Source organism: Hesperophylax consimilis, chromosome 4, assembly GCF_061612785.1.
Source record: "Hesperophylax consimilis isolate HC1 chromosome 4, BYU_Hcon_1.0, whole genome shotgun sequence".
NCBI lineage: Eukaryota > Metazoa > Arthropoda > Insecta > Trichoptera > Limnephilidae > Hesperophylax > Hesperophylax consimilis.
This window is the reverse complement of record NC_142839.1, coordinates 40,479,968-40,506,130: the sequence shown is the minus strand read 5'-3', so window position 1 is coordinate 40,506,130 and position 26,163 is coordinate 40,479,968. Positions and strand designations below refer to the sequence as shown.

General features: G+C 33.2%; 2 protein-coding genes across 2 annotated transcripts in view; one reads left to right on the top strand and one right to left on the bottom strand.

Annotated features, from left to right (window-relative positions):
• Window positions 1-26,163, top strand: part of loaf (low-density lipoprotein receptor domain containing lost and found) — a 227,141-nt gene that overhangs the window by 54,803 nt on the left and 146,175 nt on the right. The window lies entirely within an intron of this gene.
• Window positions 491-13,857, bottom strand: LOC149424723 (maltase 2-like). The gene is made up of 9 exons (XM_089631013.1): window positions 13,683-13,857; window positions 10,313-10,492; window positions 10,065-10,228; window positions 9,066-9,448; window positions 6,793-6,991; window positions 2,452-2,660; window positions 1,629-1,871; window positions 693-833; window positions 491-572 (listed from the first exon to the last, which is right to left on the bottom strand). Exons 1-9 carry the CDS (start codon window positions 13,855-13,857, stop codon window positions 491-493), a joined length of 1,776 nt encoding a protein of 591 aa, XP_089487139.1.

The following is a 26,163-nucleotide window of genomic DNA, read 5'->3' as shown; positions in this document are numbered from 1 at the left end:
GTTATTGATAGCGGCTCAATTTAAAATATTACACGACGTAGAGCATCGCCTTAAAAAGTTTTTACATAATTTGCAATCTATATGTAATTTAATAATAGGGCGGTATTTTTTTACATTAAACGTACACAAGAGGCCATAAGGAAAATAATTTTCAGTGCCTATGTCATCTTTTAGGATGCTCCGTGGAGGGTCTTTGTATTTTTATAACCAGCTTAATTTACCATACTAATGGCTTCTCAATACTATAAAAGTAATCATATATGTATAAAAAATCTATCTCAAATTATGAATGTGAGAATACTTACATTTGATTCTTGTATAATTGAAAAGCTGTATTTTAAAACTAACGGATAAAAGTAAAGGAACATGGATTTGCATCAGAAAAAATTAGAATTTATGTTAAAACTCCAGAACTTTGTCAAACAATAATATTTTTATTTTTTTCCTAGGATTCGATGACAACACTCTTTGTGATTGAATTTATTTAACACTATTGATATTTCACATAACCAGAGGTGACAACGACTGCTTCTCCACTGTTTAGAAGAATAGAGTTAGTGTTGAGGGTTGATCTGAAAAATAGAAAACAAACATTCAAATTATGTTGTGAAATTTGCTAAAGACGGTGTGAGAGAATACAGACCTCGCAATAGGATACAAAATTTCGTGCATATGTAAAAAAAAATCCTTACCCAGCTACTTTCGTTGAGTTCACGCTGGAAGCATAGACGGTCACGTTATTGGCAAGTTGTGTAAATTGGCTTAAGTCAGCTGTTTCAGTTCCACTTCCAAAGTTAAATACCAGTGCGTAAGAATCGTAGTTTTGTAGAGTTCTGTAATGGAAAAAAATACACGAGGCTTTGAACGTTTTCAATTCTTGGGTATTGGGAGATGGAAATGAATGGGTTAACTTATATATTATATTATTTTTCGGAATATTTTTTATTGAGTAAAACCTCAAATTGTAATATTTAAATATTGAAGACAATATTAGTGATTTTTAAATATTATAATATTATATATAAATATTAAATATTTTATATATTATAGATAGATAATACTTGGTCGATTTAACTTCTTTACTGTGTGACCCTTTTATCATCGATTTATTAATATCATATATGAAATTGTGTCAGTTTAAAAATCCTAAAAGAACTCGTAAAAATTCGAACTCAAATAATTTCTTTAATTATTGAAGTGAGAGACAAAAAAAAATAAATTCTAAATCAAATAGTATAAGAGAATTTTCCTACGATAAGAAAATATGAACTAAAAGTAGGAATGGGCCACAAAATTTGGTAAAAGAGTATTTTTAAGAAAATTTGTCTGTGATATTCATTTGAATGTCAAATGATAGAGAAATATAAACCCTTTACCTAAGGACTTCAAATATAGCGTCCGAGAGTTGTTAGATGTTCCAATCTCCGTCAATAAATATTTAAGTGCAAACAGAAAAGCAAAATGAATTGAAAATCAAATCAAGATAAAAAATTTCAATCAGAAGAAAAAGAGGAAAAAGTGAAAATGGAATGGGGCCACAGATTTTTTTAGTGAAATCTATTTTTAAAAAATGTGTTCCTGGTATATTCATTTGAATGTCAAATGAATGAGAAATAAAAACGCTTTACCTAAGGACTACAAACACTGCGTCCGAGAGTGGTTTGATGTTCCAATCTCCATCCTGGAGAGTGGGCTGTTTCCTGGCCTGGACCATCTTCTGGAAGACCTTGAAGTGGCTCTTCTGGGCGGCCATCTGAGCAGCGAGGTTCAAGGTGGTGTAGCTTTGGCCAACTGGGAGCCAGGTTGTTGTGGCGTTGGAGAAACCGGCGTTGGTGAAGTTGTTCCACTGGAAGGGGGTGCGGGCAGGATCCCTGAAATGTTTATAAAGCCATTAGTCCTTTTGGTTTTGTATATTTGGCTGGCTTTAAAAAAAGCAAGCTTTGAAAACTATTTTCATTGCAAAAAAATACAATACTTTTATTAAGTTAGAAGACAAACTTTCAAAAATATTTTTTTTTTACATTTTACTGGATATCTTTATTGTAGGATTTATGAAACTGGTATCTATAAAAAATATTTGCCTCAGGATCGTTGACTTTCAAAAGAAGAAATTTATCTACCGAATGTTAGGAGACTGTAAAATTTTTTGCATAAACCGATGCCGTGATAATAAACATTGTATTCATAGTAATAAAAAAAAGTAACACCACTTATGAAAAGAATAGCTATTCAAAGTATTTGTATATGAACGGGCTAAGTATGTCTACTGAGCCTAGTTCAGTGAAACCAATGCGTTGTATCAGAAACATATCTTCACTATAATAATTAATCTAGCCCGGAGTACTCCACCCGGGCGTTGACTTGACAAGGTGCCGAGGCACTGATAATTAATTCCCAGCACTCAACACAGCGCCCTTGAGGTTTTGTTCAGCGTTTTAACAAAACAATTACCTAGAAAACTTGGTGTAGTCATCCGGGCCAGCGGTGCAGCCCGACACGTCCACTGTGTCCTTGTAGCTGACATAGCCGTCCGGCATCCCGATCTCGTCCCCCTGGTAGGTGATGGCCACTCCGGGCAGGATCATGTCCAGCATGTTCAGTCCGTCCACGTACTGCGGTCCGAAGCGCGAAGCCATACGGAGGTTGTCGTGGTTGCCGAGCTGAAATTAAATAAGCTAAGTTATATTCTTTACAGTCGAGCAACACTGGAGGATTACTAAGCAAGCTGCAACGTACCACTAGAGATCTTTTTTCGTACGAAAACGAACGTATTTGTTCTCTTCTGCTGATTACAATTTTTAAAAAGCTGAAAGGTAATTAAAATATGTATTTAACGGGAACCTTTCAACTGTCTAAAAAACATAATGGCGCTGAATGGCTATTTGATGTCAAAGTAATATTTGAATTTCTGTGAAACAACCCGTCCTTAGTGTACACGCCAAATTATACCTACTTACATCAACTAAACAACAAGCTAGCTTCAACGTACGACCGAGTACTGCTTTTAAGTTTAATTCTCGTAAGTGACACCTCACAAGAGCGCCCCTGTCTGTACAGTGTAAAGATAGGGGGACTACATCTCCACCCAGTTGGGCAGCTTTCTGAGGTGGGATAAGGTAGGGGTTGTAGAAAGGGATTATACTATAGAGAAAATACACTATCAAAACAAATGTCATTTAAAAGTTTTATTTTAAGTGCCTACCTTCATTGCACTCGCCCTATAACAAATTATAGTTCGCAGCGTTTCGGAAAGCCTAAATCATGTGAAAAAACAAGGATCTATTACAGATAAAATCCATTCAGATTTATAATATCCACAGAGTTAAAAAAAAATTATTGTATTTGGTACATAATGCTAAAAAGAAAAGGAATCATTTATAGGCTTTAATAAATACATACATTTTCCATCCACCATTCTTATTTTGAGAGTGGTTCGCTCTCTCACAGTCGTGGAGATTTTGTACGATTCATAAATTGGCTCAATTCTGAACGCTTAGGAACTGTATGTTGGTCGACCTTTATCTAATTGTTTTTGTGTTGAAGAGATCAAAACAGACAGTATAACTAATTTTATTGTACGACATTTAGTTGTGAAATGTTTTCTAGCAGAATGAAAGGACTTTGGACGTTATATGAGAAATGTGGGGAGTGTAGGGCATTCCGTTGGAGAATTTCATTGGCGGTCGCTTAGTGTGGTGATTTAATTAGTAAATATATATTTATTTACTAGTAGATCTCCGCAATGCTTTGTTTTTGCTAATGTATTTTTGGGCACCTCCGACTTCTTCCACCATTCACTACAATGTTATTGTGAAAAAACTACATTACATTTACATTAATTTGACTTCGAATCTCGTTACGGTGCAGAGACATTGCGTTAAGTATTCCTCGGGTGTCCCCGACTTATTCTACCATTTAAACATTTCGAAATACTTCTGGTACTATTAACAACAAACTTAGAAATTTTCAGCAATATCGGTCGATTACTTCTCGAGTTTTGCGAGCACAAACATACACAGCCTGAATTTTAAGATATTAAGATTAGAAATCAGTTTGAATTTAGCTCAAACTTTTGGAATGCATTTTATAATATAAAACGTTGTCCTGCCACAGACCTTCTTATAAATAAATAAACTCATTGTTATCGGTTGGGCGGTTTCGGAGATTAGCGTGTACGAACAAAGTGACACGTGATTTTTATTTATTGAGATTGTCTGTAAATGTCTATGTCAAATATCATGTATTCATAAAAAAATCAAAATAAAATTCTTTGAGTGGCATAGATCTCTCCATTTTAATTCGCGTTACCGTAAACTTCAAACGCATGTGATGTACAGTGGATTCCGATTAATTTGAACACATTGGGCTTAAAAATTTTGTCCCAAATAAGCTCAGTTATTGGTAGGTAATTTTTATTGAGCTTTTTATACAAATACCCATTAAGTTTATTTGAGTTCTCTCTAATGTGTTTTTGAGCTTTATTAAATTTAAAAAAATATATATTTAATTAGAAAAAAATAATTATGGATTACTAACTATAGGTACGTATGAATATGAAGAGAAAAATCAAAGATTGGTAAAAAAAATTACATATTATAATAACAGTAACCCATAAAACGACTTTTTACTTGCGCGGCGGAGTAGGTACTGCGAACTGAACAACTTTACATTGACGAATGTCGGCGTCAGAATTTCAATAAATTTTGAAATAACACATACCAATCAAATATCATTTGGCGGGATTTGAGCTCACGACTTACGGATTGCTATTCGAGAGTCTAACCCCTCGACCAAAGGAGGTCGTCAACTAAAACTAACTGTAATTTAGGAACAATCCTTTTTAAAATGATGCTGTTAATTAATTAACTACTGTACTGTCAAACCCTCTTTCCAAGTGACCAATTTATAAATTAAGATATTTCCCCCACGTAAGAATTCCCCAGATAAAACAAACATTTCTAATTAAAAGCATCATTGGCTTATTCTCCTTGGATTTATCCAACCTGTTGTTATATTGTGTTGTTCGGGCCATCTTGTAGTCTCCGTAATTACAAAATAACGCGTTAAAACTTTCAGAATTCCGCAATTCGTAAGAAACTTTTATACAATATCAATCGACCGTAACACCATAAAACTCCGACTGTCTCCACGAGGTTTTCATTTGGAGAACAGCTTCCGGGAAAGGCGGAAACATTGTTGTGAAATTAATCGACGAGAAAATTGTTTTTCTTTTGGTTTCCAGCTAAGTATTTTGTATCGTAAAAATATTTAATTTGTAATTCGCTATAAGATAATGTTTTAAGGGTGTATTTGAGGAAAATTTAGGTGAAGAGCTCTGAAAGATCATTTTAATACAAAAATATATTTATGAAAGAAAAACATTTCAAGCTCTTAATTCTAAACAATTTATTTTAATAATTATTTATCCGAGACACTTTCTAGATTACAAACCAGCTCTTTAGAACTTTGTAATCATTCAAAAAAGATAGCTGCCAAAAATATTGGAAAAATTAGTTCTTAGATAATATTGTTAATTCTGAATTTGAGAAATGAAGTATAATAATTAGGTCCCAATGGTCGAGTGGTTTAAGATGTTGTCCCGGTAAGATAGACATCCTGGGTTCATTTCCCAGTTGAGACCGTTTTTTTTCTTTTCTTTTCTTTTTGTTCTGTTTCTTTGTTATTATCTTTTTATTTAATTGGCATAACCTTCAAAAGTTGTAATTGTCTTTGAAATTGATTTTTTTTAAAATTTTATTTGACGATGAAACCATTGGTTTTGAAACATGTCAATCCATTTTTTGATAAAATAGCGGTATTTACAAAGTTATTCGAAATATTTATAAAATTAGATAACTTTTAAAATTTGAGGAATAAATGCCAATTTCACAATAAAATTTCTCGTCGCCAGAGACTTTCATTTGACTGTATTCTAGAAAACATTTCAACAATATTAATTTAAGAATTGACACCAACACCTTCATGTGAATTATTTGACAAGATTATCATTTACGTAAATGAAGATAGCCTCTAGCGTCAAGAAATATAAACAACATAATAGGAAGTGCCAGTTATTGCACAGAATATTATTACTGAACCGGCTCGTTGTTCTAGCGACGAACCTTCTATTTTATCGTGCAGAGAGAAGCAAACACTTTGTTGTAATATTAATAAAATAATTATAAGACTAATGTGTGTTTAATTCAGTTGAAAAGAGAAACAGAGAACAGAGTGTAATACTCTGTCTGCCATAAGAGAAAACATAATACACGGGAGAAAAATTTGTGCGGCTTTTATTATCAATATATTGTTAAAATCTGACTGTATGACTATTCCCTTATAAAATATTAACAATTCACAATATATCTGAACACGTGTTCAACGCAGGTGGCTTTTTCCGAACAAATATATTTGAAAAACACGTGTTCCGACTCGTAACATATTCGTGCTTTACTCACAGTTTGTTATGAAATTTGTCAAATCATTCGTTTTAGGCCTCTAGTCCCGTTTTGAACAGAAAGACGAATAATTTGATCAGATTCTTAATAAATGAACAATATTTCATATCAATAAGTTTTCTCCGTGAATTACAAGATATAAAATGAATTACAAAATATAAAATGAATTACAAGATATAAAATGAATTACAAGATATAAAATGAATTACAAGATATAAAATGCATCTAAATTATAACATATTTAACACTTGAATTACGGTGGCTTGAGGGAAATTCCCCATCTATATCTATATATATATATATTAGATATTATTGTATATTTATGACAACTTACCACCCAGTTAGCAGTTTTGTTCACTGGCAAATAAGTAAGCCACCTCAGGAGAGTATACACCATATCCCTGCCACTAGATTTTCCGTTAACATCGGTTATTAAATCAAAGTTGAATGGAAAATTAGATCCTTCCCGTTTGCCTGTGCCGTAGTACTTCATCGTCCTTGTAATATTGGCGTATCCTTCTGTCATCATTACTCTGAAACAAAAGATTTCATTCCCAATCATTTTCTGAATTGAACGTGATACCTTCTGTAAATTCAACATCATTAAAATTACAAAAAAATCAAGAGAAGCTTTTAGTCAGAAATTTCTTGGATTTTCCTCTGCTTAAAATTGCTTATTATTTTCGACAGATCCATTGTAGTAACTGAAAAGCGTTAAATTATAAAACAAGTTAAATTTTCATACTTACCTACCCACGTATAGATTAAAGCAAGGTATCAGAAAATAGACGTTACTTTATATCTACTTATTTTTGGTTACCTCGGATAAACTATCAAGAATGAGAAATAGATGGAAGACCTAAATGTGTTGAGAAGATTGTAGCGATATTATTACACTTTAGTTATATTTAATTAATGAATTATTAAATTTATGTAATTACTTCTGTATATTATAATATAATATATATTTACAATCTTTATTTATCAAACATAAATACTTATATTCATTAAATATATGGTTTTTAATTGCCATTTACAAAGCACTGACACATAGAATCAGAGCCTTACTAATAAACGTGTTTCAAATCCTACACAACTGATAAAACCCTTAAGGCGATGCACTACGTCGTGTAATATTTTAAATTGAGCCACTATCAATAACAATCCTTACGTAGATGGCGATAAGGTTTAAATTCCCGCTTAATACCATCCGCCTGTTTTGATTTATGGAACATGGCCAAAAAGTACCTTTTATTTTATTTTGTGGATTTTCAGGCATAAACATTTATTTATTTTTCGATCATTTTATAAATAACTTAATTTCCCACATTATACAATAAAATCATAACCGAAAATGGGTTCGTAAGTAGGAGATTTTGAACTTTAAAGCAGTTTTCATAGGCCTTTACATTATTTTTTTCTGGGCTTATAAAAAGACTTATCTAAAAAATACTCGATTATTTCAAAGGCGAGTAGGCCAAATATCTGAAACGTTTTTAGGCGACCAAATTATCAAACCAAAAACACATGATTTTGCATTACTACGTATGGCATCGCCTTAAATTTTCTCAGCTGTAAAGATGTAGTTTAGAATTAAATTTTTAATTTCTTCATAAAAACTATTTAGGATGTGTGGGGTTGCACTATTCCTACATTCTGGAGTAATAAAAAAATATTTTTATTATTAAGTAGCGCAGACTAGTAAAAAATGACGGGATATTATAATTATAGGATTTGTGAAGCTGAAAGTTTTATAAAATACTAGCAAAGTGTACGCGGCTTTGCTCGGGGACTTGAGTAAATATAATATAAATAAATAAATGGTTTAGGGTAAAGTTTTGAGGTTGTGAATTTTTGTGTGTTAGAAAAATACCTGACAACTGGGTGCATTTTCAAGCTGAGAATAATATTATTGTAATAAGCATTTGTTTCACTTGTCTTCGTCAGGGGTCCTTGACCACTTCAACCATTCAATTCCAAGTCATACGTTCTCCTTACGCCTCCTTCTTCGTTCATCACCTAGTCTCATTTTACCACAAATAATTATTTGATTCATGTCTTCCTCGGACATCCCCGACTTATTCTACCATTTGAACCACTCTCTAAACATTCTTGACAATAAAAAGAATCTTTGAGATTTTTAACAAAATCGTTCCAGTAGTTTTCGAGTCTATACGGAACAAACAAACAAACATTAATTTATACATATAGATTTGCCTCAAGATCATTCATTGCTTTTCAAAATCAATTATTTTGTAATATTTAATGTAGAAAAATAATTATTCTAGACCATCTGAATTACCTTCGGAATGTACACGGTTAGTAAACTTAAAAAATCATTAGTGAATCAGATTTAGATCTGTCAAAAATTGAAACAAAAAAAAAACTATTTTTTTTTAAGTTGTACAACTTATTGAGTAAAACTTCTAATTGTAATATTTCATCATAGAACAAATGAATTGGACCTTGGTCCTTAGCCCTGCCGGGACTTTGTTCTAAGCTTTTTCTAAAGCAAATCTAAGCTTAAGTCCTGAGTTCAGCTGTTAATATTATCATTCATGATTAGAAAAAAATACTGTTTGAAAATTATAATTTATGATTAAATACCTGGTGACTCCATCTTTTTTAGCATAATCGTCCAAAAAAGCTCTCCAATCGTAAATAATGTCATAAGTTTCATCTAAATCCTTGCTGTAGATAGGGACAGTGTAGCCAAGCTCGTTTGGTCCAAACCCAGGTGCTCCACTCAGTGGATCGTCCGGGTACTTTCCGCCGTTTTGTGCTTTGGAAGCCTCCACCAGGTAAGGAAGGGCGTCTATCCTGAAACCGTCCACGCCTTTGTCAAGGTAGAATTTCATGATGCTCTTCAATTCGGCGAGGACTTTCGGGTTCCTGAAGTTGAAGTCCACCTGGGAGACGGAAAACTGATGAAGATAGTATTGGCCGCGCTGTTCACTCCATTCCCAGGCACTTCCTTGGAATTGGCTGACCTGGTGACAAAAGATTTCCTTAAATAGATGAACGCATCATACATTTGCTGACCAATAAGTTGTCAAAAAAAATTGCCGCCTTCGTTTATCCTTGTAGCAGACTAATTGTTATCTGCAAAGTGGGCATGCTGAGTCTGTTCTGCATGGATTTTAATAGGAGGCTAAGGAGCTAGCAGCATTGATCTCCAGTGCACCGGTGCACGTGCGTGAAACTCGACGTAAACGAGCAAATCACCCGTTTACAGTTGATGTTGGTTTCAAAGAACGAGTCGTTTATAGACGGCTCGCATGTAAAACGAGCTATTGGAATGTGTTTTACCTCCTACATATAATATGGGCTTCTTCAAGACATTAATTAATTCCCTTCCTACAGCTCCTACCTTAACCCTTCTCACAACACTGCCCAAACGGGTGGCAACATAGTTCCCCTCCCTTTACACTACACAGACAGGGGCCCTCTTGTGAGATATTTTTCAAGATGTGTGATTTTTCTTGACGCGCCTTGATATATGATTAGAATAGGTAATTGAAAAAAAATAGTTTTGCTACGTTACGGTTTGTATTTCTATGATCTGAAGTCAACTTGAATTAGATCACAGAAAAACATTTCACTTACCCAGTTACTAGGAGGTAACCTTGTCTTATTATCATTAGGGTCTAGAAGTCCGTCGTCCCAGATAAAGAAATCTTCATAACCCTCAGTCTTGTTTAACGAAAGTTTAAAATATTCAGACTCATTACTGCAATGATTCGGAACGAAATCCAAGATCACCTTCAAACCTTGAAAAACATCAAAATAATTAAAAGTTTTAATGATTTCATCTTCTTTATGACGAGATCATAAACTGATTCTATAAGTGTTACCTAAGTCATGGGCCCTGGTGACGAGATCTTCGAAGTCCTTCATGCTTCCATAAGTTGGGTCGATTTGCCTGTAGTCACTGATGTCGTAACCAAAGTCAACCATGGGCGATTTGAAAATGGGAGAAAGCCATACTGCACCAATGCCCGCGTTCACGAAATGTTGCAAATTGTTCCTTATTCCTGAATAGTGAATTTTAAAAAAATATATAAAATTCATTTTCATAATAAAGCTAAACGGAAAAAATAATAGCTTACGCTGATGACACTGTTATAATAATTAAAGGTACTGACAGGAATACCATTAATAATTTAGCAAATACTGATATTAAGAAACTGGTTTGATGAAAATCTCCTCTTCTCTCTTCACACCGAAAAAAGCAAAATTTAACTAATTCTCTGTCAATAAATTTCAATCAAAACCAGAATTAAAAATTACAATTCACCAGTAGCATAACTAATTGCAATCAAACATCGTCCTATTTAATCGTGCATGTAGATACAGGTTTTCCAATAAGAGGTGTTATTTTGAATAGCCCGCTATTTCGGTAGATGTTACTTTTGAAGCTGTTATTTTTGACATTTGACAAGTAAAAACTACGCCATTAATAAAAATGAAACGATATACGTTTCAACAACGCATTGAAATTATTAAAATTAACTTGAGTGAATCAAACGCAAATCATCTGCGAGTGATGATGCCCAATTCCACCTCGGTAGCTTCGTCAACAAGCAAAATTGTCGCATCTGAGGCTCGGAAAACCCAAGAATTATTGTTGAAAAGCCTTTCTATCCTCAATGTGTGACTGTTTGGTGCGGTTTATGGTCCGGCGGAGTCATTGGACTTTACTTTTTTGAAAATGAGGCTGGAGCAACATTACGATGAATGGAATGCGCTATTGAGAGATGATTAATGATTTTTTATGGCCGAAATTGTATGGTATTGATTTGGACAACGTTTACTTTCAACAAGACGGCGTTACGTGCCACACAAGCAACGAAACCATTGATCTTTTACGATTGAATATCAAAATAACACCTCTTATGAAAAAACCCTGTACTTAGTCAAACATTCAAAATTATGGTTCCATGATAACTCAACACAGTGACAATTCAACACACTTAAAAAGTGATGTCATTAGAAACGATAAAAAAGAATTAAACCTAATCTAACCTAACCGTACCTACTTAACCCAGTTAATAATTTTTTTGTTTCATCAATTTCCATGACTTTTTAAAGATGTGATGAATTATCATTTTTATGAGTTATCCGGTAACCCAAAATTATATATCTTGGCATGTATATTTATATATACATTTTTGTTTTTATTTATTTTATTTAAACGTAATACATGTGTTTGTGAACTTGTCAAACGATTACGGAAATGTGTTTGAATATTTATAAAATATTCTTAGACTAGAAAACCTCAAAATAGTGTTCTATGCAGTTGTCAAATCCATATCACAATATAGTATTATTGACTAGGAAGAACAAATAAAAATATATATTTTTATGTAGAACAGCACAAAAGTCCCGACTGCTCCCAAGCATCTGGAACCACTGAGACTGTGGCATCTCCAATTGGGGTATGCTGTGAGGCTGAAAGTAATGGGGAGCGGAAGGAGATAGTAAAGAGGAAGGTGGGGAAGTACCTGGCTATACACTCAACACAGCCAAAGCCATTTAAAGAAAAGTTTCATTTCTGAATGCTGGTTTTACACCAGGGCGATACTAATAGTATCTTCCACTCTGACTCCACCACATTTGATTATATTTTAAATCCACTTAAAATACGTCACATATTACTGCCAGTTCTGCCAAACCGCAAAAATTCCCTTTATACTCCTTTTAATTCAGAACATGTTATCTCTGTTGGGAATATTGCCTTAGCTACTAAAATAAATGAGCCTAAAATTATTAATGATATTTGGCTAATTTATATAGCGCCGTTTTGGTGAAAAATCACCTCAAAGGTGCTGTACTCGTTAATCAGCAGATTTAGAATTTTATGATATAGGTGAGTTAAAAAATGGTCTAAAATAATTTTTCGAAGTGATTGCGTTGTAAAATTTCCTGAAAAACAGCTAGATTTCGTTATGCCCATTCTAACATGAAACCCATATTAGTCAATGCCAAAGTACGTATTATCTTGTTTGCAATTTCCCGCTCGCAATTTTAATAGATGTTACAATAGTAAATTGTTATGCTCCACACTTGTTAAGTGGTAATGAGTTTAAACGTATAATGAAACCGCTGTTGGTGTGAATCGCCTAGGTAAGTACTAAAATATTAAAATAACAAAGTTTTAAAAGTTACACGAAAAGTGCCTCGTTGAAATATGATAATTTTCTTACTGCCCGTGTATAGTGTCGATATCTCTATAGTGCTATTTTTAAACTTCTGTGTTATACAAGCATGAATCCAACAAAACAAATTCGAGTCTGAAACTTAGATAAATTAAAAGAAAAGATAGTTTACTGAGACGACGCGCGTGGTTGCACCGAACTAGGTTCAGTGGACATACTTAGTATCGCATATAAGTTTGTTCGTCAGACAAGCTGTTACCAGCTGCATAAGAACGTAGCTCATCAGCAAAAAACAAATCCGATTTAATTTCTTTCCATTCTTAAACACACACAAATCACTTTAATTTAAATACATATAATTATTCAAGGCTTTTGGCCAGTGTCGGCTTGAGACTTCTGTGTGTGCTATTGTAAATATTGCAAAAAATGGCATTAATTATGTTTTTGAAGCTGAAAACGTCTTTCAAAGATCTTTCAAAAAGATTTTCATGAAATCCGTGCGGCGTACGGGCAAACTGAAATTTCCTGTTAATCTTGAAACAAAAAAGTCGTTTTGGACTAAAGAACATAAATGATGTCGAATTTTTCAAACTTAGCACTGTATCACATTCAAAAGACAAGAGTCGCCACTGCTTTTGGTTACAAAAAAAACCGTTAGTGTAAAACTCAGTAAAAAGCGAGATAGGGAACGCAGTGACACATAAGTGTAGGAAGGACGAAGGAAGGGGGCGGGTTGCCGATTATACATATATTTGATCCATTCTTTGAATTGCGATCCTTGTTTGTTGTTTGATAAACATCAAGAGATGCGCGCACCGTTGTACTGCAATTTCATCCGCTCACACATATTCTCTGAATTGCCATCCTTTTCTTATTCATTTCATTTTGGCTATGAAGGATAAAACAAGAACATGCCATATTTTTTGTCCAATAAGTACGACTATAACCTGTCTTCGAATTTATTTAATCTATGGTTTTACAATGGCCATGTATGAAATGGAAAGATTCTGCTGCCTTCCTAATCAAAGCAAAAATATGTGAAATTTTTAATAAAATACCACCTTACCATTCAGGTCTCCAATGCCATCATTGTCACTATCTTTGTAGGACCTCGGGTAGATCTGATAGAACACGGTCGTCTGCCACCAGTCCTTCTTGCCAATCTCAACAGCCGATGCTTCATCCCAGTGGCTTACAAATGTTACTATAAGCAGACTCAACAGGCTATGAAACACCATCATTTTGAAGGTGATATCTTACTGGGCAATTAGAGCAATAGGAGCTATGTGTGGACGAAATAGTTTTCCGAAGAAGACAACTATCGACTAGATGATGTTCGGCCTATTTATTTAGAATTCAACGTGATTACTGTTACATAACTGCCCTATCCGCTTGTTATGATGTTAATAAAAAGGGTATTATTATATAGTTCTGTTCTATTAACGGCGAGAAATTGCAGCAGTTGCAAACATTATTTAATGAATTATATTTATTATTAATAAATTAGCCAAACTTGTGAGAAGAATTAGGACCCCTGAAGATACGGTTTGATCAGTTTGTTTAGATTAAAATTGCAGGAATAATAAGGTGGAGAATTTTGTAAAATATAAATAAACATTTGGCTTGAATAAATAAATGCAAGAGATTCTTTTTAAATCATGACTCAGAGAATGGGTTTGACATTTTATATATTTTTAGTTCTGTTTATTCACTAAATATATAAAAATAAATTAGATATTATGTCAATGTAAGTGCTGACGTTAAATTGCAGTTATTTCGGTTGCTCTTTAAATCCGTGTCGATGGTTCGTACAATGAATAACCGAAATTGAAAATGGTGGGCAGATGCTACAGAGGAAATTTCCGATTTATCATTAACCATTTTCGTCGTATTATTTTCTCTTGGACCTTTTTGATCGAACATAGAAATTGGGAGTCTGTAATACAGACTGCATTTACCCAAGAGAACAGTATTCCGAAACTACATATCTCTGAATTTCCAGAGAATTCTCTGTGTCTAGGTAGGGACCCCGAATTCTGTATAGATAAGAACAACTTCGTTGCTGGATTGTCTAAAGTTTGAGACAGATAATTTTGGGAGTTTGGGATCACATATATCTAAAAAAACCTCGCTTTGAGATAAATGCAAATTAATATTGGAATGCTCATATGCCCTACTGACATGCTCAACTGCATCTTTTAAACGGCTGTATGTACGAGAGATACGTCACTAAAAAATATTATTATCGCATTACCGAAACTAAACTTACCTCCTTAACTTAACACCAGTGTTTGTAGTTAGACCCCTGTCATCCTAAGACCCCGAATAGTGTTAAAGAATAAAACTTTAGTAAATAAATAGGAATTGTTTTTTGTGTTCGTAATTCTTAATTAAAAAAGGTTTAATTTATATTTCTATAACGAGATATATATGGTAAAAATATCATGAATAGATCTTTGAAGGTGTTTTAAAAAATATCTGTTTTTTTGAAAAAATTGTGAATTCACATAAATTATTCCGTGGTCCAAGCATTTAACATTGAGTAGGATGCTGCAGGTTCGATTCTCGGCAATTTTCAGCAAATGCCATCAGGTTATCTAGCACGAATGATCGATAAAGAATTTATCGATAATGTCGATAAATTGTAATCGTTTGCACGACTGCAAATCGCTAACGTGCAAACAATATTTCATGTCGAATAAATTAAGAACACTTAATTATTGTGAACTGTTTTTTGTTCATTAGCGATCTGCAGTCATGCGTGGGAACGATAAAAAGTTACTGACATGGTCGACAAAACCTTTATCGATCAACCATGCTAGATACCCAATTTTAGGTACTACGGTGATTATTTTTGCTAGACTTTAATAATCATTTATAAATTTCTCTACAGCTGTTCTAATAAAACTTGTAATTAGACAAAGAAAAAACATACCATGGGAATATACAATTTCAATGTATATTTTAAAAGGTTTGTGGATACTATGTATTTTTGGGATCACATTTATTTCAAAACGCATATGTTTTCATACACAATACTTACAGAGTAAATGCAAATTGTCAAAACTTATAAAATCAGGTAAATAGGTGCCTACATTGACATTAATAATAATAAACAAGATTTAGTTATTATCATTCAGCATGAGTGTAAATCCCCCAGCCGGCGATAAAAAGTTATAACTTTGGCAACAAATTTAAAAACTAAATGTGTTTACTCAAATTATTGCAGCACAAATTTAATGGATGTATCTGCCATCATCGCATTAAAAAGTTACACAATCATGACGGAGCAACTGCAAAATTTGTTATATTTGGTTTTGAATCATATTTTTTACACTAAGTAGGATAATTTTGAATATGGCACGGAGCATGGCAAACGATTATCCGTGGTAATAGTGAACTAGATACTGAGTATCTAAAAAGGTTGCAAACAACTGAAATGGTTTATTAAAATAATTAAATCTTTTATAAAATTTTGATCGTTACCAATTTTAGTCTGAAAATAGCCATGACGGACTGACACAGGTAACGGTAAAAAAAATAAAAAAAGTGGATGAACATTTAAATAAATCATTTATTAGAATCCCACGACGAATCGTCAGTATCAAAAATAGAAATATTGAAACGAATTAAACTTTAAGTAGACAATAATAATACAAATAAAAGTTTCTTACATAAACTATTTTTCATAAGAAACTGGTAGAAGTGAACGATATATGTATATGTCGGTTTTTCAATATAAATCTAATCAAAATAAATATGACCTTCTGAACGATTTTATTGCATTGCGAACCTCCTCTCGGAGGTGACTGAAAATGTGTAAACGATCGGATCATTGATTTAATACAAATCCTCTAAATCCATGAGTTGAATTTTAAACAATCGTCGAAAAATAGTGAATCGATTTCATATAACTTATAGATTCAAAACCATTTAAAAATGAATTAGTATCATATTGTCAGTTTTTTCTTGTGCTTTACGTAAATAAACGGAATACGAAAATTAGGACAAATATTTGACATATTTCTTTTACCATGCCAAGAAAAAATACCTGAAATTATCCTTGTTATTTTTATCAGTAAATGGTGTAATTTTCTGGGAAAAACAGTATTATTTTTTTAAAAGAAGGCAATTTTTTCAACAAAAGCCCTGAGGTATTTTATGGGAAATGCGATGTTATTTTGAAGAAAAAACTGTGCTACATATTTTCCTAAACGTTGAAAGTAAACATTTATTTTGACAAATGGATTATTGAAGGGAAAAAACAGTTTAGATTAGGAGGGAAAATTGAAAGGAAACACTTTGGTTTGAGAAAGGTTTGCGATCGGTTGAGGTTAGGGTTCTAAAGGACAAAATACAGGAAAATAAGAAAATACGTGGAATTTTAACTGAAAAATTGTTGAACAATAACATTTAAATGCCTGTTAGTGAAGTATTTATTCATTGCAGTTAAAAGTATATACTATTAAGATACGTTTGTAAACGATCATTAATGTTATTCTTTTTTTTAAATAATAATAAACGTTAATGATCATTCATAATTTATGTAAATAAATAATATATTGGAATTGTTATGGCAATAAGAGGTGTTGTTGAGAAAAAACAATAGCGCAACAACCGTGAAGTTGGTATTGAACCTCGATACTTGGAAAACGCGGATGTAGATATGAGTACAGACCTAGAATAAATCTAAGAATTCACGGTGATCTCTACAGATGGATAGCATTATATGCCAGTAATCGGCAAATCGTTGTCAATGGTTTTGCATCCAGCACGACTAGAGATCGCTAACAAATAAACAACAGTACACGTCGAATGATTGATTAGTCGTTGTGAAGTGTTGTTTGTTAATTGGCTACCTGCAATCTAGCTCGCAACGACGATAAGTTACCGACATTATCGATAAAACCTTTATCAATCGACTGCGATAGCTACCCAGGGGTCGCATCTTGGACCACTCTTATTCAATACGTGAATTATAAGTGACATTTGTGTATGTTTTCAAAATAGTTACTTCGTGTTATACGTGGATGACATGAAACCTTTTAAGCCTATATAATCTTTGTACCATTGTAGGGAATTATAATGCGATCTTGATAATTTTTGCGTAAAGTGTGACTCAAAGGTGTTGTCTTTAAACATATCTGTATATCTATCTGCTGTAACTCGATTACGTTCACTAGAAGTATAACGTTGAAATTCAAATATTATTTTTGGGTTTCGTTTGTACATTAAACTCAATCGTCTCGTAGATTCTACTATGCATCGTTAGAGCACATTTAAATAAACAATTTTACGGACCAACTTAACAAACCATTTTTATTGCGTTCTATTACCCTAATCGTATTGTAAAACTTATAATCATTTCGATTCTTGGAATACTAAACTAACCGCTTATAGATTATTTTTGTTGACCATAGTAAAGTCTCCCAGTGTGATATCAATGTAGATCATCAACCAATATTCCTTTAATAACGGATCGAGAACAAGGCGAGTTTTTTTGTCGTTTCCGATGAATAAATTTATTATGAACATGAAATAATGTTTTCGAATTGATTTATAACTAATTGATAATGTTTTTAATGTAGGACAAGTAATGTTTGGAAACACTTAATATTAAACTATGATAATGTTCAAATAAAGCAACATTAATGACTGCGCATAATTATGTGCTCTCGGGTAGCTTAATTTTGTATTTTTTGTTTGCTTTATGACTTTTTAAAATCGATTCGAAATTGTGAAGCGATATGTATAATTTCTTCTGAATGGTTTATTATTTCCAGAATTCCTCAAACTAATGCCTACCTAATACGCGTAGATTAAATGGTAATAAAGTCTCTTCTAACTCCTTCTATAGCATTAGGAATTTTCATTTTAGGTAATTGTAATTTTAAATGCATCACCCCGAATTCAAATATGTCCTTTTATTAATGTGAATCAAAATGTTTTATTTAAAATAGAATTCATATTAAGCGTGACCAAAATCCGGATCCCGAAAGTTTACCAAATATTTTTTTACAAAATTCAATATTTGGATTTTTCATTAATGGTTTTTAATTTTTTACGTTATCGTTTTTATGTTTAGTATATTTTTACTGTCGACCTAATAACTATGGAATGGAAATAAAATGAATACGCCATTCATCTCCGTTTTGCTTGGTAAATTATTGATCCAAAATAATTTCATACCGGATTATTAATTAAGATCAAATCAGAAGGACTCATGGACCCAAAACTGTACCGAATCAGTATCAATAAAATATGACATATTTCCGAGCGCAATTCTGAAATCCGAAGACATAAAAATGAATAGAACATGACCATCTGGAATGGAACGTAGAGCCTTTTGGAAATCGATTAACCGATTTCTGTAATTTCCTCATTGTGTTTCCGAATATTGCGGGTTGGTATGCGGTGTGGTATCTACAAGAGGGTATGTGGGGGGAGGGGTCAAATGGTGGTGCGGGAAAGGAAGGGGGAGGAGCACGAGTAGACAGTTACACTTTCGGAACGATTAATCACAAACAAGGGTGCCATCCCCACTCCGAATTCGCAAAAGAAATACCCCACATCTTCCTACTTACTTGTGAAATCGAACTCTTGAGAATTATATCATTTTTAAGACAATTTTATTCGGTTTTCGCGATCTTTACGATGTTTTTAAATACATTTTTATTTCTTTCCTACTTTCACTCAAGATCATTTTGGAGTAAAGTATTTGAACTCCGTTTACAAGTATAATAAAGCATTATATGTATAATGACAACGCACATTTTCTTATAACTATTATATACGTATAATATATTTTCATATGAAGCCATCTATGATTAGACATTATATTGAATTTATTATTCATGCCAACTGGTTTCTGACAAATCCGTTTTATTATGTAGTTATTATAATAAGAAACTCCATTGAAAAATATTATGGCTTAAAAAAAAGTTTATATAGATCAACAAACGCAGATTCTGAATATATAAGTTTTATTATATATTTAGAATCTGTAAATCGTTTTTGTAAGTGAATAAAATAATAATCATAATTAAAAAAAAAATTATATAGCGCAGTTTAGTGTTATTTTACTTCAAGTGCGCTTAACTATAGCAAACTTAAAAACGGTGATTTAGTATGAGTGGTCATGTTCTTAAAATTATTCCTCCGTGGCCTTACCCAATACAGATCAATGACAAAAAAAGAATAAAAATAACAGCAGGACAGGACAAAAAAAGAACATAAAAACTAAAACATAATAAAAAACAGGAGGCAGTTTGTGCTCAGAAATGAGAATCTTCTGGGCAGACATTTTAAAAAGGTACAATAAGGAGGCAACTGAAACCAAACAATTACCGGGAGTTTGAGAATATGGTTTTTTATAAAATATTCAAAAGAAGTTAAGATTTATGATTGGTAAGATTTTTTAAATAATTTTGTTTTTAAAGCCCGTTTAAATTCAGCCAAATTCTGGAGTTTAGTAAGAGCTGAGGGAAGTATTCCAAATGAGAGGGCCTGTTACACGAAAGAAGAGATCATAGTAAACGCCTTGATTTGACCTTAAAACACCATTACATTGAAATATCCTGTTTGGTTGGTACGACCGAATCTGTTGATGCTGACGTCACGGGTTAAATTTCATTCTGGTATTGTGTTTTGAATTTGTGTAGTAAAGGATTTCATTGTTGTTATTTCAACGTGTTAACAGAATTCAAATATCATTTAGGCGCCGAAAATAGAATGTATTATTATTATTATTGGTGTATTATTTTTAAAGGCATTTTGAGACTTAGATCACCTAAATAAAACTACTGTACTTGCATAATTTTTTTTATTACAATACAGTTGACCTTTGTGATAGACGAGAGTTTTTCTTATTCATTATTTTGATGGCATCACACAATTTTTTCTGAAGTAATTCAGATTTTGGAAGACTGGCATTTTTTTATCAGGAGGGTTCTCGAATCTATTTTTGCACTTTGGTAGAGTTCAATATCTGTAGTGAAGAGTTGCTGATATTTTAACCACTGTTCTTCAATATTAAAAGTGGTAGAATTTTATAATAAACAATGTCTCGTCTCTCGACGCCGCCATAAAAATACATTGCCTGCTGGAATAAAATGTAGAGTTTTTGTTACTGATGACGTCACATGCTTTCTTAAATTCTGTTGTTATCAAACATGACTTATCCGATTTTGCCTACCAACACCGACCCAAATCCCTTACCCACCGATAAATGGACAGTTGCTTATTTAATATCTATTAAAAAGCTTTCCTCCAGACTTTTGGAGAAATTTTAATCTCAAACGCGTGCTGAAAGAAGTGTAAAATTACATTAAACTGAAACCAGACTGTATTTTTCTTCTCGTACGAATTGAATTTATTTTGTTGAATAATCGTGACACTTATTTTATAATTTCAATAAAATAGTTTCGTTTGGACACCAAATATCAAGCATATATCTTATTGATTTAAGAGTATTTGTGGTGGCATTATTTTTATGCAAATCTTCACTTTTATTCCGATATTGATTAAATTCTTTTATAAAAACAAAACTATAGGAAGGTCACTGTTCACATGAGATTTAGAAAAACTACACCATCGCCTTTTTCTACCCCCAGAATTTTGGTACTTATTGATGAAATTTTGCACACTTGACTTTCAAAATAAGAGAAAAATTACTGTCCATAACTGGTAAAAAAAATTCTACGTATAGTTAGTACATTCATACATAAAAAAGACAGAGATGATTCAATAGTGAAAATTTACATTATTGAAAAAATTCATTATAACACTAGAAAAAATATACTTGTAAAAGACAATATTCTACGAAAGAACTTACTTTCCAATTAGCGTGCATAAAATAATTACATCTTGACAAATAGGCGTACAAAGGCAATCAACAGTTTATCATTATTAACTTTTACCCTCTCAAGTAACCTATTAGACGAACCATTTTGCGTCTCTTATTATGTTTTCCCGTTTTCATCAGAAATCTGACGTATTCCTAAGCAAAAATACTTCTTCTTCTCCTTGAAAAAATCATACGTTGTAATCAGATAAGTACACCAATTACATCATGTTAAGTGCTTTGATTAACTATTGATTGACAATCTACGTGGCAGAAACTAGCCATTGTCCTTTTATCCCTTCGAATGGGACATTCTACACACCCATCACGTAGAAAATAGGTTCGGGGCGTGATGTACGAGTATTTCCTCGTAGTTCTGGCTTCTTTTCTATAAAAGTATTCCTGTTACAAGTCTCGCCACGTTCTCTCAAGGCCTCGGCGCTAATAGACATCATCAGGATTTTGCTACCTCTTATTTCTCACGTTAGATGATGTACAATTTGAGTTGTACTTTAAAATGAAAAAAAGAAACGAAAAAATTCACATACAAATAAGTGTGTACATTCATGAAATATGAAGGATTTTTATAATTTCATTCACTAACCATCTTTCTTGATTCGTATATACTCGTTAATAGTGGTGTGGTAAAGCCGGCCTTGAGCCTGGTTTAGTACCATTTTAATCAAACAAACGATGATGATCAGTCTAGTTTTTCACTGTTCTGACTTTACGCGCTGTGTAATATTTACATTGCTTTTATAAGTTAGGTAGTTAATTACTACACCATTTAAATCTTACATTATTATTATTAGATTTTATGAACATGCAGTATTCGATGATATGCTCATATCTAATGAGTTTTCGAAAATCACCCCCTATACCCTAAAAGCAGAATTTTGACACATCGTGATAGTAACTCCCGGAACTTTGCTAGTTCCTAAGATAAAGTTTAAAAAAATCACTTTAATCTTGTAATTTCTACACGCTAATTATTTTAGAAGGATATGATGAAAGGACCAGAAAGGCAATGAACCTCTGAGCAGTGTCACGGTGATTCAAAAACGCAACGTCGCTCGCATGAAATATTTTTAGCCGTCTTCAGCGATCTAATTTGTATAGTGGTGCTTTCAAAACTTCCTCTTTCACATCTCTTTTCCCTCACTTTCTCCCTTTAACCTCACCCACTGTCATTCCATTCCCACTGGCTCAGGTGGTCGACCCAAATTTATGCAATTTATCCCACTCAGAAACTAGATATAATAAATAGAGGGATTAAATACTAGAAATTAAAGCTCTTATTTTGTGAAAAATGGTCTTAACAAATTAACCTACCTAGCAGAAGTGTCATGAAACCTGAAATGATATACTTATGTCATTAATTGAATTCTTACCCAATTCAGTAAAATATAAATTAAGGTCGTTCACTAGTACTATACGCTAGTAAGGCTTTCGTTCTGTCCTAGAATCCGAGAAGAATCAAGGGGCTCAAGGACTCTAAAAGCCGTCGAAGAGTCGAGAACAACAAGTTAACCCTTTACGGCTCAAGAACTTTTTTTATGTTTTTTTTATTACCTCCAGGTAAAACAACAACTATATATAATGGGAAAAATAATTTAAAAAAATCCTATGTAAAAACATATATTTTTTTTTGAAAAAAAACACTGTGATGCAGAAGTGCATCATGGTGTCAAAACACACCAAAAGTTAGGAAGTATGAAACATTTGAAAACAGTTATTATTTTTGTTAAAACATAAGGCCACACCACATTTATGACATTCTGTTTGGGCTGTTCCTTTACATCCTGGAAGTTTGCATCTCAGCCTCTTTTCAGTCCATATAGGCCAGTGCCCTACCTGGTCTAATCTGACCTCTTTTGGTGGTATGTACTGGCATGGTCATTTCTTCTTTTATCCTGAATCAGTGATTCTACCTCACTGGTACGTTTGAGCCGGTTCGTTTTTTATATTTTACTAACCTCTCGTCTTTACTAGTTGTCAAAAAACAATCGATAGTTTTGGTTGTCAGGCATGTCTCTGGCAAGTCGGACCACTACGTTAGATGACGCACCTAACTGAGGCTCACCATCTGCGCATATGTTCTCTTGGCCACTGTAGACTTCTAACTTGTAGCCATATCCAGATACACCACAAATCACAAACAGCTTGAAGCCCCATTTGTGAGGTTTATCTGGCACATATTGCTTTAGAGTACTTCGCGCTTTGGTGGAACACATTTGTTCATCAACAGACAAATGTTGTTCAAAAGGCACTCTAACAAAATTATGGTTTAATTTCTCAATCATAGGTCTGATTTTATACAATTGATCAGAATTTGGCTAACCATATGGTATCATTTTGGCGTTATCATTGAAATGTAGCGACTGTCTCAAAAACTCGAACCGTTTTACCGTCATGGTCTCGCGTATGTGGGCGCAACCATATTTCTCTGACCAGTACATTCGCACATTAGGCATATGAATTATGGACATGAAGAATATAATTCCTATGAACTGTCTTATTTCCTGGCTTGTAACATTTATAGACTTACTGGTATCTTCTTGCACGCTATACAGGTTTGTTTCCTCTCTAATAAGATCGATAAAGTCGTCAGTAAATAAATATGAAAATACCTGATGTCTTGTGGAATGTCCTGAAGGTGTCTGCAGCTCTAATATTTCATTGGGTAAGATAGAAGATCCCCGAAACTTCATCTGGTCTTTGCTAAACCCTAAGTTTTTATTTTTCCATAAAATATTTGTCTTAGGAGCACGTGAACTTCTTGAAGTAGTAGTTGAACTGGTACTCGGTATTGGAATACCAGGCGGTGTCTCATATTGCGCGACTGTAGTGTTGATATTGTCCGCCAAGTTTGGTGACAAGATGTTGTTGTCCTGTTCTTCTGGATCTGGTATTTCTGGTTCCTCATCCAAATCTTCGCGTAAATTCTGCCCATTTCATTCTAATATGTACGATGATCAGCTATGTCTTCGTCATCTGAGTAGTCTAAGCCATCATCACCATCTTGCCAATGGCCCAGAATGTCTTCCGATTCTTGAGTCGTCAAAGATGGAACTTTGGCACCTAAACGTGGAAGCCTCGAACTCATAATGAGACTGAAAGAAAAAAACATTATTTCTAGAAACAAACTAATGGATTATGATCGTTTAGCGCAATGATGCATTACTGCATCATAACAAAAGTGTAGCGTATCCCTGTAAATATAGTAAAATTCATTGAAAGTACATTAAATTTATGAAAAAGAGGGACTTACTGTTACTTCAGCACAATTTCACGGCGAAATTTTCAATATCAGTAATAAAAACAAACAATTGAACACGCGTGCAAACTACACGAACCGGTTATGACAAGTTTTTATATTCAAATGACCACAAAATGTAAAGTACGTCATTTAGTAAAAATAAAACTAACTAATTCGTAAGATAGCTTTGCTGTGGATATGCAACGCTGCGCCAAATGGTATTTTTTTGTTTCTTTGAACAATTGAAGGAGTTCGAATGGTATGATGCAGATCTGCAATTCGGCGCCGTAAAGGGTTAAGCCGGAACACGTGACGACGCGAGTAAGAGAGAGTGGAAGTAGCCGTGGTTTGCAAGTAGTTAAAAGCTAGATGTTAAGTACGTACATAAGAAGAGCTAACAGAAGATAATAATATACTAGCGCAGACCGGTGAAAAATCGAGGGATAAAAAATTTCTTTAAAAGATTCAAACCCAGATCTTCTTGCATCGCAAATACGCTGACCATAACACCATTAACTATAGTAAGAACGGCGGAGTAAATTCATTACACGTAATGAAAATACGTAAGTACATTACATCAGAGATGATATTGTTTAAAACTAGGTCAGTCATGAACCGTAAATGTAAAACAATATTCTTCTATTAAAATATTATATTATGGAAAGGTATGTTCAATGTTATCAGCTAGAATTTTGTAAAATGACTAAATTCAAAGCAAAATTAAGATCATTTAATCAGATTTCATATGGACGCACAGACAACCGAAATTAGTATGTTTGACGCCATCTAGTGGGAAATTTATCACTGACAAAGCATTTTCTATAAAAATAAAGTTGGTTGTTTACAGGTGAAAAAAATATAATTAGCAGTAATTTTTTTATTGAACTACTAGTACATATTGAATTATTTGGCGGGTTGGAAATAAGCCGACATAGCTCAGTAGTTCAGAGCACCTAACCGGACATCTGAAGGTACGGGTTCAATTACCGTTGGCGGCATTTATTTTTACTCGGGAGATATTTTCAATTTGTATTGATATTTCACTTGACTAATTATTGCTTACAATTTTTTGTTATTCTTTATGCTATGCATGAAACCTTGTCTTATAAACATTAGTTTATCATTAAAAATAACAAAACATGATTTTTTCTCTTTCTAACGGCCGTTGTTTCCAACGATCAATCTGTATCAATCTCAGGCTCTGATCAGCCAAGTGATTTGTTCATTAACGTACGATTCGCCATTTTCCAAACATCTTCATAGCCACCCACTTCCATAGACTGTAAAATGACATCAAGGTAAATACTTTCAATGTTAAATTAATATTGAAGAATTAACTATTGTATTTATTATCAATTCTCATATTTTTTTTCTTAAACACGGTAATATCCGATATTTATTTTTTTTTTATACAAAATAATTGATAGCTTGACTTTAATGCCACCG

Coding starts and splice junctions, on each gene's coding strand:
- LOC149424723 (XM_089631013.1), bottom strand. CDS start 13,857: ATGATGGTGTTTCATAGCCTGTTGAGTCTGCTTATAGTAACATTTGTA. Junction 9,449..10,064: donor GGTTACCTCCTAGTAACTGG/GTAAGTGAAATG, acceptor TTTTGTCACCAG/GTCAGCCAATTCCAAGGAAG. Junction 6,992..9,065: donor AAAAAAGATGGAGTCACCAG/GTATTTAATCAT, acceptor CTTTTGTTTCAG/AGTAATGATGACAGAAGGAT.